The sequence below is a fragment of the Melanotaenia boesemani genome, chromosome 11 (assembly GCF_017639745.1).
Source record: "Melanotaenia boesemani isolate fMelBoe1 chromosome 11, fMelBoe1.pri, whole genome shotgun sequence".
Lineage (NCBI taxonomy): Eukaryota > Metazoa > Chordata > Actinopteri > Atheriniformes > Melanotaeniidae > Melanotaenia > Melanotaenia boesemani.
This window is the reverse complement of record NC_055692.1, coordinates 1488514-1503184: the sequence shown is the minus strand read 5'-3', so window position 1 is coordinate 1503184 and position 14671 is coordinate 1488514. Positions and strand designations below refer to the sequence as shown.

The following is a 14671-nucleotide window of genomic DNA, read 5'->3' as shown; positions in this document are numbered from 1 at the left end:
TTCTGATGACGGTGTGAACTGCTGTCAGTAATCTGTCCACTGACGGTGTCTTTGTCGTTGGTGGTTCCAACATTCATGCTGAGAACCCGGAGAACGGAGGGACCAGAGAACAGTGTTCCTGGTAACTTTGGTCTAACTCAGCATTTGGACCAGAGGACCCTGTCTGGATCTGGTCGTCTCTAAAAGGTCTGAATGTTTTCAGGTTGTGGTGAAGGATGCTGCTCTGTCTGATCATTCCTGGGTTTTCTTTGAGATGCTGTTATTGTCAACAAAACAGCCCAAACAGTGGGTAACAAGAACCGGTACACTGGTGAAAATCCCACTGAACCAGCTTTCTCTCCATCACCCCTCCCCCGGCCTTCAGCTGATGAGCTTGTGGATCATTTCAGTGGTAAAATTACAGCATTACTGATGTCGTTGCTCCGACCGTGGTGGAAGTGATCGCTGCCAAAAAGAGAGCTCCATGGAAAAAAGCCACGCTGGTAAAAGCTGGAAAACCAGAATGTGGAAAAGCTGAACGCAGGTGGTGGAAAACAAAGCTGCAGGTTCACTATGAGATCTGTAAAGATCTAATCTGGAGCTGAGAAATTCAGACCATCTTTCTATCTGACATCATTGCTAAGAACAGCAACAAAGCTCGAGCCTTGTTCGTTACTGTTGACAGGCTAACTGATCCTCCTGGGTCAGTAACCCAGAACTTCTATCCAACCGGGCCTGGAATGAGTTTGCAACTGACACGGTTGGAGACCGTAGCATGGAAGGAGGACCCAAATGCAGAACCTTCCAGAGTCAAGGGAGGAAATGAAAAGTGTTTATTTATAATTAATGTGAGAAGCTTGGTCCAGGTCCAGGAAGCTCTTCCTATGAGAGGACAGAGAGTTAGTGATGATCTGATGAGGTGTAGGAAATGACAGCAAAATCAGCGGCTTACTAGGATCCAGTGGTGGTATGATGGTGGAGGGGTAAAGCCAGGGAAGTATCACCAGTTGCGGTGAGAGAGTTAGGTGGCAGGCAGGCACAAACTTTAGGTGGTGAGCTGGTGGAAAGAGAAGTCCTGGTCCATAGCTGCTAGTCAGTTCCAAGGTGTGAATAACAAGGTGCTGAGGAGTAGAGAAACAAGGTCAGGTTTAAATGCAAAGCGGTACGAGTAAATCACCAAGACTGGCCTGATTACCACGCAGTAAAGAGAGACAATCTGGCGAAGACTGGAGCTCCTGCTTGTCCCTAAATAGCAGGGAGTTGAGCAGGATAACAAGCCGGATGATGAGCTGCAGGTGGTGTCAATTGAAGCTCCAGACTCCGCCCTGAGTCCCCGTGGCAACCTGCTCCACCCTACCTGCAAACTCAGACACACACAGAGCACAACCATGACAGCATCTTTCTTTACTGATTACATCCAGAAAACCAGGCAGTCAGTCAGTGCTTCCATGCCAGGGGAGGACATATGTCCCTGTGTCCACTCAGAGACATGAACACCAGGACACACTTTTCTCCAGTCAGTCCTAAAAACCTGGATGAGATCATTGTCCATCTGAAAACCACCACTTGCTGTTTGACACCCTGCCAGCCGGGTTTTTAAGAATGTTTCAGGATGCATGGCCTTAGATTTCTTCCAGGTTGTAAACACGTCTCTGCTTTCAGGCGTCTTCCCTCAGACCCTAAAAACAGCCGTCATCAAGCCTCTACTGAAAAAGAAAAACCTGGACTTGTCCCTAATGAGCAGCTCCAGGCTGATATCAAACCTCCCCTTTCTTAGTCAGCTTCCAGAAAAAGCTGTCTTCCAGCAGCTACACAACTTCCTGACACTAAATAACTGTTCTGATGTCGACCAGTCAGGTTTCCGGTTAAACCACAGCACTGAGATGCTCTAGTTCAGGTCTTTAAGGACATCCGCCTGAGCACAGATAGCAGGAACATTTCAGTCCTGGTACCGGGGGCCATGTCCCCCACACTGGAGAAGAGGCTCCACCAGATACCTGGAGAACCATCAGACATCTCCATCCAGAAGAGAGCAGTCCTAGGAACAGCTAAGATACTGGAGGACCCTCAAGCTCACAGGACTCTGGTAGAGGACCTGAGCTTGAGAAAATCTCTGGCACCTAAAGGGTTAATGAAGTGGTCTGAGGAGCAGAGCTGTTGTGAAAGTGTTGTTACATTTCATGTTTGTGGCTGGAAAATCTGCAGTTCATACAGTTTCTGTTTGTGTTTCAAAGGGTCTGTTTGCACACCTCAGTCTGCAGGGGTGATTCAGTCTGAGCAGCATGTTCCACAAAACACTTCCCAGTTCTCCCATTTTCTGCTCCGTTTATTCCAGTTCAGGGTCGCAGGCGAAGCTGGAATCTATCCCGGTCCATCGCAGTCCTAGTTCATTAATTCCCAGGGAGCCAACATTTCACCTTTATTTCAGAATGAAACCGTCCAACAGTATTAACAAGGTACCTGCATCATCCGAACACAAGCAGATTCTTTTACTGAATTAATGATGTGTTTGGAGCATTGATTAGATTTATTACCTTTTGGTCAATGAATCAAACTAACGGTGTGAAATATAGTTTGTGAAATATACAACATATATAAAATATATATAATAATGTATAAGCAGGATTCCAGGTCTACCACTCGGTAACATATGTTATTATATATTATACTATATAATATAATACGTATAATAATATGGTGTGAAATCATGCTGGAAATAAAGGGAACCTGCAATCACATGAAAGACTGAGAGAAGCAAAGTGTGCCTCAGTTTATCTGCATGTTCAATCACTAAAGGGACAAAAGTCGGTTTGTAGGTCAGTAAACAAACAAGACATGACAAATATTAGAGAAATCTCACAGATGATGACAAACGCACAACTTTTCACTTTGGTTTTTTTCTGCTGTTAGTTTATTCTACAAGTTAAAGCTGCACGTTAAGCAGCGTCAGTAGTCTGAAATCCAGTAATTAGACTGCTGTCATCATCAGGCAGTGGACGGAGTTTGATGTGGCAGGTTTGATTCCAGCTGGAGTCAAAGTACACAAACCTGGAATCAGCTGCTTTTATTTATAGATTAAAGCTGTGTGAGAATCCAGGCCTGGACTTCAGGGGAACCATGTGCAGTCACACATGATAACAGACAAATGACATCACCACTGGTGGAAGGTCTGTGAACTGCAGAGATCTGGACACAGTAGTTCCCAACCTGGGGTCCCAGACCCTCAAAAAGGGTTCACCAAACACGCTTGGGTTCCCCGAGGATTACCCTGGGTGTTTATTAAAACTAGACCAGCAGAGGTGTGCACACTTATGTTCTTCATCATTCGGGTCTTTCGTTCACACGAAAACAGCTTTTTGGAGACTGAAAACTCTTGATACCAGGTCCCAAAGTGAAAAATTCTGGTTCATTAAAAATGCTAAACAAATGTATGTGTGTGTGTGTGTGTGTGTGCAGCTTTAACTTACAGCTGTCTTGACGTCCTGCCAACCTGGTTTTTAAGAATGTTTCAGGATGCATGGCCTTACATATCTTCCAGGTTGTAAACACGTCTCTGCTTTAAGGCGTCTTCCCTCAGACCCTAAAAACAACCGTCATCAAGCCGCTACTGAAAAAGAAAAACCTAGACTCGTCCCTCATGAGCAGCTGCAGACCGATATCAAACCTCCCCTTTCTTAGTCAGGTTTTTAGAAAAAGCTGTCTTCCAGCAGCTACACAACTTCCTGACACTAAATAAATGTTCTGATGTCGACCAGTCAGGTTTTCAGCCACACCACAGTACTGAGATGCTCTAGTTCAGGTTTTTAATGACATCCGCCTGGGCACAGATAACGGAAACATTTCAGTCCTGGTACTGCTGGATCTCAGTGCTGCTTTTGACACAGTCCACCAGAACATCTCACTAGACCGGCTGGAAAACTGGGTCAGACTTTCTGGCTCTGCAGTTAACTGGTTTGAGTCCTGTTTAAAAGACAGGGACTACTTTGTGTCTTTAAGTAAATATAAATCTGAGCAAACCAAAATAACCTGTGGAGTTCCCCAAGGCTCCATCCTGGAGCCACTGCTGTTCAACATCTACATGCTGCCACTCACTCACATTATGGAAACAACTAAACATGTTACCACAGTTATGCTGATGACACACACATCTACATAACCATCTCACCAGGAGACTACAGTCCGATTCAGACTCTGATCACCTGCATGGATCAGATTAAAGATCAGATGGGCCAGAACTTCCTTCAGTTACATGAAGACTAAACTGAAATAATAGTTGTTGGAGCCAGAGGAAGAAAAATTAAAAGTCAGTTCTCAGCTTTAAACAGCAAAGTTCAAAACTAACAACCAAGCCCGAAACCTGGGAGTAGTCCTGGACTCAGACCGGGGAGCAGTCCTGGACTCAGACCTGGGAGCAGTCCTGGACTCAGACCTGGGAGCAGTCCAGAAAGTAGATCCTAGAACCCCAGTCCTCACTAAGACCAGGAAAGTAGATCCTAGAACCCCAGTCCTCACTAAGACCAGGAAAGTAGATCCTAGAACCCCAGTCCTCACTAAGACCAGGAAAGTAGATCCTAGAACCCCAGTCCTCACTAAGACCAGGAAAGTAGATCCTAGAACTCCAGTCCTCACTAAGACCAGGAAAGTAGATCCTAGAACTCCAGTCCTCACTAAGACCAGGAAAGTAGATCCTGGAACCCCAGTCCTCACTAAGACCAGGAAGGTAGATCCTAGAACTCCAGTCCTCACTAAGACCAGGGACATAGATCCTAGAACTCCAGTCCTCACTAAGACCAGGAATTAGATCCAGAACTCCAGTCCTCACTAAGACCAGGAAAGTAGATCCTAGAAATCCAGTCCTCACTAAGACCAGGGACGTAGATCCTAGACCTCCTGTCATCACTAAGACCAGGAATGTGGATCCTAGAACTCCAGTCCTCACTAGATCCTAGAACTCCAGTCCTCACTAAGACCAGGAATGTAGATCCTAGAACTCCAGTCCTCACTAAGACCAGTAACGTAGATCCTAGAACTCCAGTCCTCACTAAGACCAGGAAAGTAGATCCTGGTACTCCAGTCATCACTAAGACCAGGAAAGTAGATCCTAGAACCCCAGTCCTCACTAATACCAGGAAGTCGATCCTAGAACTCCAGTCCTCACTAAGACCAGGGACGTAGATCCTAGAACTCCAGTCCTCACTAAGACCAGTAACGTAGATCCTAGAACTCCAGTCCTCACTAAGACCAGGAAAGTAGATCCTGGTACTCCAGTCATCACTAAGACCAGGAAAGTAGATCCTAGAACCCCAGTCCTCACTAATACCAGGAAGTCGATCCTAGAACTCCAGTCCTCACTAAGACCAGGGACGTAGATCCTAGAACTCCAGTCCTCACTAAGACCAGGAATTACATCCTAGAACTCCAGTCATCACTAAGACCAGGAAAGTAGATCCTAGAACTCCAGTCCTCCCTAAGACCAGGAAGGTAGATCCTAGAACTCCAGTCCTCACTAAGACCAGGAACATAGATCCTAGAACTCCAATCCTCACTAAGACCAGGAATGTAGATCCTAGAACTCCAGTCCTCACTAAGACCAGGGACGTAGATCCTAGAACTCCAGTCCTCACTAAGACCAGGAATTAGATCCTAGAACTCCAGTCCTCACTAAGACCAGGAAAGTAAATCCTAGAACTCCAGTCCTCACTAAGACCAGGGACGTAGATCCTAGACCTCCTGTCCTCACTAAGACCAAGGACGTAGATCCTAGACCTCCTGTCCTCACTAAGACCAGGGACGTAGATCCTAGACCTCCTGTCCTCACTAAGACCAAGGACGTAGATCCTAGAACTCCAGTCCTCACTAAGACCAATAACGTAGATCCTAGAACTCCAGTCCTCACTAAGACCAGGAAAGTAGATCCTGGTACTACAGTCATCACTAAGACGAGGAAAGTAGATCCTAGAACTCCAGTCCTCACTAAGACCAGGAACATAGATCCTAGAACTCCAATCCTCACTAAGACCAGGAAAGTAAATCCTAGACCTCCTGTCCTCACTAAGACCAGGGACGTAGATCCTAGACCTCCTGTCCTCACTAAGACCAAGGACGTAGATCCTAGAACTGCAGTCCTCACTAAGACCAATAACGTAGATCCTAGAACTCCAGTCCTCACTAAGACCAGGAAAGTAGATCCTGGTACTACAGTCATCACTAAGACGAGGAAAGTAGATCCTAGAACCCCAGTCCTCACTAAGACCAGGAACATAGATCCTAGAACTCCAATCTTCACTAAGACCAGGAATGTAGATCCTAGAACTCCAGTCCTCACTAAGACCAGGGACGTAGATCCTAGAACTCCAGTCCTCACTAAGACCAGGAATTAGATCCTAGAACTCCAGTCCTCACTAAGACCAGGAAAGTAAATCCTAGAACTCCAGTCCTCACTAAGACCAGGGACGTAGATCCTAGACCTCCTGTCCTCACTAAGACCAAGGACGTAGATCCTAGACCTCCTGTCCTCACTAAGACCAGGGACGTAGATCCTAGACCTCCTGTCCTCACTAAGACCAAGGACGTAGATCCTAGAACTCCAGTCCTCACTAAGACCAGTAACGTAGATCCTAGAACTCCAGTCCTCACTAAGACCAGGAAAGTAGATCCTGGTACTACAGTCATCACTAAGACGAGGAAAGTAGATCCTAGAACCCCAGTCCTCACTAATACCAGGAAGTCGATCCTAGAACTCCAGTCCTCCCTAAGACCAGGGCGTAGATCCTAGAACTCCAGTCCTCACTAAGACCAGGAATTACATCCTAGAACTCCAGTCATCACTAAGACCAGGGAAGTAGATCCTAGAACCCCAGTCCTCACTAAGACCAGGAAGGTAGATCCTAGAACTCCAGTCCTCACTAAGACCAGGAACGTAGGTCCTAGAACTCCAATCCTCACTAAGACCAGGAATGTAGATCCTAGAACTCCAGTCCTCACTAAGACCAGGAATGTAGATCCTAGACCTCCTGTCCTCACTAAAACCAGGGACGTAGATCCTAGAATTCCAGTCCTCACTAAGACCAAGGACGTAGATCCTAGAACTCCAGTCCTCAGATCTTTACACTGGCTTCCTGTTGTTAGTTTACAAAGACCTGAATGGTTTAGGAGCAGAATCCATCCAGGATCTTCTGGTTGGTTATGAGCATTTCCTTTAGCCTGTTAGCTCAGTAGAGGCTACAGGGTACGTAGAAAGATCGGGACACTTGTTCTCTGAGTGCAAGCATAATGAGTCCTGCATTATGCTTGCACTCAGAGAACAAGTGTCTGGGACGGGGATCTCTCTCCCAGTTGTGCCCCTCCCCGAGCCCCTCTCCTCCCCCGCCACCCCACATCACACACACTACACATAGGGCACTGTGGGGCGGGTGGAGGTGGTGGGTTTGGCTGGGGGGGTCCCCATTGGGGGATCCCCCGGTGGACCCCTGTGACTGCCCGCCCCACTAGATTTTAATCACAACCTAGACATTAATATACATTTAGGGCCTCGGGGGCACATGGGCTATTGGTGGGCGGAAAGGAGCCACCGAGGTGGCCCTTCCTCCATCCCCTCCCTTTGTGACCTCTCTCCCCCCGATTTTATTTACATGTTAGACACTACCACATTTAACAGTACTGCACTACACACATAACACACACTCACACACACTGAGGGAGTCCTGAGGGGGTCCTGCTGCCTGGCAGCAGTGGGACCCATCACCATCTCATGGCTCCTTCCAGTTTTTAATTGCATTATAAATAGCCCATACTCATGCACACACAACTCAGGCTGGGGGGCAGGGGGGCCGGGGTCTTCCTACGCCCTCGTGTCCCGGGATGCACTCGGGGCTGCGGGGGGTGGAGGTTCGGTGCCTGCCTGGAGTCCTGTGTGGGGTGCTGCTGGGCGCCATCTGCCCTGGGGGCTGCCCTCGGTGCCGCATCGGGGGGCTGGTGAGACCCCAGGGAGAATGTATGTGGTTGTGTGGGTGTGTGTATGTGGAGAGGGTCGGGTCTGGGGCCCACCAGGCCCTGGACTCCCTGGGCTGCCCCTGGTGGGGGCGGGGGGGAATGGGTAAGGGTTGGGGTAAAGAGGGTTTTTTTTTGTTTTTTTGTTGTTTTTTTTGGGGGGGGGGGACCTGCGGACATGTTTTTGTCCCTGGGGTGCCTAGCCTTGGTGTTGGGTTGGCGTGGCCCACGGTGGTTTTGCCTGGGGCGGTCGGGCCCCGTCGGGTTCCTGGGTGGGGCTTTGCTGGGGGGAAAGGGTGGCCCTTGGGCCTGTGGGGCGCCTGCCCTCCATGCGGCCCGCGCCGCAGCGCCCGGCGCCCGCTGGGCCTGCTCGCCATCGCCCTGGGCTGCCCGGTGCCCCTGCCCCGTCGCGCCGGGGGTTCCGGTCTGGGGACCCCTCTGCTCTGGTCCGGGTGGGCCGCTGCTCTGTCTGCTTTGGCTGTCCCGGGCTTGGTACTCTGTGGATCTGCTTGGCCTTTGGGGCCTCGGGCTCCCCCCGTCCCCCGCTGATGCTTCGGGGTGCGGCGTGATCATGGCACCCTTGCGGGTACACATTTCCTCCTTGTTGCATGGCCACACATGCATATTAACACGTGCATGCTCACAAACGTGCTCGTCTCTCCATCCTCTTCTCACTAGATGTAGCTGATGTTTGTGTGTTGGTACGTTCATCTGCAGGTACGTTTGATGACTATTGTAATTTTTTATATTATCATCATTCTATCTTTCTTTCGGTATCATGTAGTACTGTGGTAGTTTATGTTGTTTTTTTTTGTGATATGTTCTGGGCAGCATAGACAACTGTTATTTCCACATTTTAATCCTGTCCTTTTCTCCCTTTTTTTTTTTCTCTCTCTCTCTCTCTTCCTCTATCTCCCTGTCAGGTTCGGCACTGACATATAAGACTAAAGAAAATAAGATTACAATAAAAATAATAAAAATATCAAGGGCAGCCATGTATATAACATGTCTCCCTTGGTAGAGCAAATCTGTCAAGCAAAATATGGCACACAGACCACCGTTCTGTATGTTAGGATGCTGGACAGGACAGGGTTAAAAAAAAAAAAAAAAAAAAAAAAAAAAAAAATGAGTCCTGCAGCGATGCTAACAGATTTGTTATAATATTGCGAGTGAGGGAGATTTGGTTGCATTGTAATCCACTCTGATACTCCTGTTTAATGTGTTGCAGCCCTCCCGTTGCTGCAGAAACTGACAGAAAATAACTAAGATTTCTGCATCCAGCTCTAAATAAACTGTTAGACATAAATGGTGTTTGTTCCTCCTGAAAGAACCAAAGATGAATTTCTGGTGCAGACAGGAAATGTGAAGTCTGCACGGATCTTTAAGGTTGGAATTAAATACATGAAGTCACATCATATCTGATCTGTTTTCAACGGAAGAAGGGTCAGATTTCACCCTGTTTGGGAGCCCTGCAGAGTAAATATTTTGTTCCTGTAATCTGAGGAAGATGGAGTCGCTCTGGGAAAACTCCACATTCCCACCGACACCGAACACTTCTGCATGCTGGCCTGTCCCAGTTTCAGTAGATTCACAGTGGGTCCAAGAAGCAAAACAGAACTGTGTTAAATGTTGACCAAAGGTTTCACACACACACACACAAACACACACACACACACACACACACACACACATACACACATCACTCTGTCCTGTCGTCTGATTGGCTGTGACATGTGAGACCAGGGGCCAGTAGATACTCCCACCGGCAGGTGAAGGAGCAGCAGGGTCGGTTTACCTTTCAGTTCTCATGTCAGCAGCCAGGACGGGCAGGCGGGTGTTCGGGCTGTAAAATCCTGAATGTGATGACACAACAGACGTCTCAAGAGGATGCCAGAAAGTCCAACAGAGGAGCTGCAAGGCAAGAAGAAAGAGACTATCAGTGAGTTTCTTATCTGTTTGTGTGTTAGCATCAGTGATAGCAGAGCTGCAAAGTTAGGTTGGATGGACGGCTGATGCTCTCAGTTTAAAAGCTGTTGACGAGTCTTTGGGTCCAGATTTACTGAATCCCTGAAACTGAACTGATCTAGAAGCTTAGGTGCAAACAGAACCAGAAGAAATTACCACCAAGTCTGAACAAACAAGCCTGAAGCTGATTAATGCTTCAGTATTTTAACATTTCAGGATCAGGCAGCACACATTCCTTAGAGACTACTCTCTGCTTGGACAGATTTATTTTTACTTTCCAAAATTAATGCACAGTTTCTGGGAACTGCTGCATCACTTCATGGTAGAAACTATGCTCCAAACCTGTCTTCTTCCCCCTGGTGGACAACCTTTGCACTGCAACAATTCTGACCTCATACAGTAATAAAAGATACATGCAGGGCTCTAAAAGGACCACTGCAAACCCACCAAACGTAGCTTCAAATCCAGCTTGGTGAGAATAAATTATGCTGCCAATCATATACAAAGAGGGCTGGGATCATACCATTATGCGATGGAAGTATGGGGGGGTAGAACCTTGGTACTGACCAGGTTCACAGGGAGACGGAAGATGTTGGAGCAGGATTTAAATGTAAAGATGTCCAAACAAAGTAAAAAAACATGATGAAAACTGGAAATAAAGTTAGTTTCTGGCTGCATTTAAATGAAAAAAGTAAAAATTAAAGAGCAGAATTTATGAAATGAAAATATCTGTCAGTGTATCTGAAGGTGATGATTTATTTGCTGTGGTTCGGTGTTCAGTTTTACATTAAAAACAACAGCGACTCTTTTCCGTTACTAAAACTGCGTAGAAACATTTTGGCCCTTTTATAAAACATGAAGAGAACCGTCCCCTTAACTTCCAGCCAATCAGAGACTTTAAATGAGACGTGTCAGCAATCAATGGATTGATTGATGTTCTGATGCATTCAATGACACTCTGTAAATATCACTACAACAGAAACAGAATATTTTTATCTCAGCTGAACTAATTCTGTAACCACGGTGACAATCTTAAGATGACAGTTACGTGTAATATGTCCCACTCTGTTACAATATGAACTAATTGTTCCCTATAAATAAAAAACCTTAAACTTAAGTTTTCCAGACAAAGCTGCTCAGACAACACACACATCTTCTTTTATCTTTTTATTATTATGGTTGGGATCATTTCATGTTTATTGATTTACATATTTAATGTTGGTGGCACATTTAGATTTTACCTTCTCATCCTCCACTTCTATGGTGTGGTTTTGTGATTCTAGTGCCACTGGTCTTAGGTTTCATCTGAAACTCAAAAAACATTAAACTGTATCGTTTCTGTCCATTTACAGTAATTTTTCCTCTAAATCTGGCTGTTATTTTGGAAAGAAGGAAGGAAAGAAGGAAGGAAGGAAGGAAGGAAGGAAGGAAGGAAGGAAGGAAGGAAAGAAGGAAGGAAGGAAGGAAGGAAGGAAGGAAGGAAAGGAAGGTTATTTGGCTATCAGTGCATATGACACAGTTTTTTATAAGAAAGTCTCTTCACAAACTGTAGAATACAGTTTTTATTTTATCTAATAGCGTTTTACACACAGATCTCTCAGGTGGATTTTAGTGGTGAAGAGAAAAAATGACAATTTTTTCTTAAATGACCCAAAACATCACGAAATGCATCATTTTATTTTCCAACAGTTGTTAGATTTTATAAAATGGGGGAAACCACAAAGCAGTGGCCCTGAACTCATCACTATAATGAATAAAGCAAATCACTACATTTCCTATCAACATTATTCCATATGTATCGTCCCTCCATCCATCCATCCATCCATCCATCCATCCATCATCCATCCATCCATCCATCCATCCATCCATCATCCATCCATCCATCCATCAATCCATCATCCCTCCATCCATCATCCATCCATCCATCCATCAATCCATCCATCCATCCATCCATCCATCCATCCATCCATCCATCATCCATCCATCCATCCATCATCCATCCATCCATCCAACATCCATCCATCCATCCAACATCCATCCATCCATCCATCCATCCATCATCCATCCATCCAACATCCATCCATCCATCCATCCATCCATCATCCATCCATCCATCCATCCATCCATCCATCCAACATCCATCCAACCATCCATCCATCCATCATCCATCCATCCATCCATCCATCCATCCATCCATCCAACATCCATCCATCCATCCATCCATCCATCCAACATCCATCCATCCATCCATCCATCATCCATCCATCATCCATCCATCCATCCATCCATCCATCCATCCATCCATCCATCCATCAATCCATCATCCCTCCATCCATCATCCATCCATCCATCCATCAATCCATCCATCCATCCATCCATCCATCCATCCATCCATCCATCCATCATCCATCCATCCATCATCCATCCATCCATCCAACATCCATCCATCCATCCATCATCCATACATCCATCCATCCATCCATCCATCCATCATCCCTCCATCCATCATCCATCCATCCATCCATCAATCCATCCATCCATCCATCCATCCAACATCCATCCATCCATCCATCCATCCAACATCCATCCATCCATCCATCCATCCATCCATCCATCATCCATCCATCCATCCAACATCCATCCATCCATCCAACATCCATCCATCCATCCATCCATCCATCCATCCATCATCCATCCATCCAACATCCATCCATCCATCCATCCATCCATCCATCATCCATCCATCCATCCATCCATCCATCCAACATCCATCCAACCATCCATCCATCCATCATCCATCCATCCATCCATCCATCCATCCATCCATCCAACATCCATCCATCCATCCATCCATCCATCCAACATCCATCCATCCATCCATCCATCCATCATCCATCCATCCAACATCCATCCATCCATCCATCCATCCATCCATCATCCATCCATCCAACATCCATCCATCCATCCATCCATCCATCCATCCATCCATCATCCATCCATCCAACATCCATCCATCCATCCATCCATCCAACATCCATCCATCCATCCATCATCCATCCATCCAACATCCATCCATCCATCCATCCAACATCCATCCATCCAACATCCATCCAACATCCATCCATCCATCCATCATCCATCCATCCAACATCCATCCATCCATCCAACATCCATCCATCCATCCTTCCATCCATCCATCCATCCATCCATCCATCCATCCATCCATCCATCCAACATCCATCCATCCATCCATCCATCCATCCATCCATCATCCATCCATCCATCCATCCAACCATCCATCTATCATCCATCCATCCATCCATCCGCCCGTCCGTCCGTCGGTCCGTCCGTCCATCCATCCATCCATCCATCAATCCATCCAACATCCATCCATCCAACATCCATCCATCCATCCATCCATCCAACATCCATCCATCCATCCATCCATCCATCCATCCATCCATCCATCCAACATCCATCCATCCATCCAACATCCATCCATCCTTCCATCCATCCATCCATCCATCCAACATCCATCCATCCATCCATCCATCCATCCATCCATCATCCATCCATCTGAATGAGAAAAGATGTTTAAATAAAGTTTAAACAGAAATGTGCTGGCTGGATGATGGAAATAAGTAAACTGGTTAGTAACTGGTTAATAAGTTCAGACTGAAAACGCAACTAAACACAGTTTACAGAGACATTTATGATCAGAAGCATTCAGCTGCATTTATAATCTGGAATATGTTCCATGCAAAATATTTTTAATTTGTTCACATTTTATAAAAGGGCCAAATAAAGACTTGTATTCGGGGAAAAACAGATTTTCTGTTGGGTTGGGACTCAGAAATGTTTCATACATGACGATGCTGGCATTATTCACTGTCTAGTGGCACAACATTTGAATGATTCTTTTAAAAAATTATCTGATTGGCTGGAGATGACTCAGGTACCACACCTCAAGCCAATCATAGTGAACATGAATTATATGCAAATAGAAATCTGGTGTCTTACAGGAAGATTTATTTAAAAGAAAATAATAAACTGGAAATAGTGCAACAATGAAACATATCTAATGGTAAATTTCTGAAATCTCTTAACTGAGTTTACGTGCCTTAGTTTATCCTCTGGTTCTGCTGGTTTCCGGTATGTTGGGTGATTTTTGCAGACTGATCTCGTTGCTGTTATTCTTCTGTTTAGTTCTGACGCAGATGATGTGACCGAGGATCATCAGAGACATGGGAGGATGGCTGCGGAGTCTCCCGATCAGGACCAACAGGAGCCAACATTCAGGAGGAAACCAGCCTTAGTTAGGTAAACAGCTAGTTCAGCTCTAACTACATCTATAAAAAATAGAAAACTGTATTTAAATACCACAATAAAAACTCTTTCAACTTGTTACTGGGCTCGACACTCGGGAGGTGCCCAGCGACAGGTGAAACTCATAGCCATGCAGGTGAGGCCCAACACACGGGACGCGACGACGGCAGCATCGCGCTCTCCGATTGCTCTTCTCCAAATAATCTGATTGGTTGTGATATTGGAGGAAATTTTGACGTTTTCAAAGCAGTCGGTGACAGACGAGGATGAAGGATGAAGATTTAGCTGGAACTGACAGAAATCTGCTGCTGACTCTACTGAACAAAGAGAACGACAAGCCTGGGTTCATTCAGCGTTACAAGCAAGGAAACAGCATGGTGAAGATGTCACCTGATGGCGGACCTTAAGACTG

General features: G+C 46.0%; 1 protein-coding gene across 3 annotated transcripts in view; it reads left to right on the top strand.

Moving 5' to 3' along the window:
* Positions 1-2282: 2282 nt before the first annotated feature.
* Positions 2283-14671, top strand: part of LOC121648954 (GRAM domain-containing protein 2B) — a 37439-nt gene continuing 25050 nt past the window's right edge. Inside the window, exons 1-2 of one of the 3 annotated variants that reach the window (XM_041999476.1) lie at positions 2283-2435; positions 14140-14253. In XM_041999476.1, coding sequence (XP_041855410.1) covers positions 14186-14253 — 68 coding nt within the window. In that variant the 5' untranslated portion in view covers positions 2283-2435; positions 14140-14185. Of the gene's footprint in view, positions 2436-9746; positions 9908-14139; positions 14254-14671 lie in introns of those variants that run through there. The other 2 variants (XM_041999475.1, XR_006012050.1) reach the window with 2 other exon arrangements.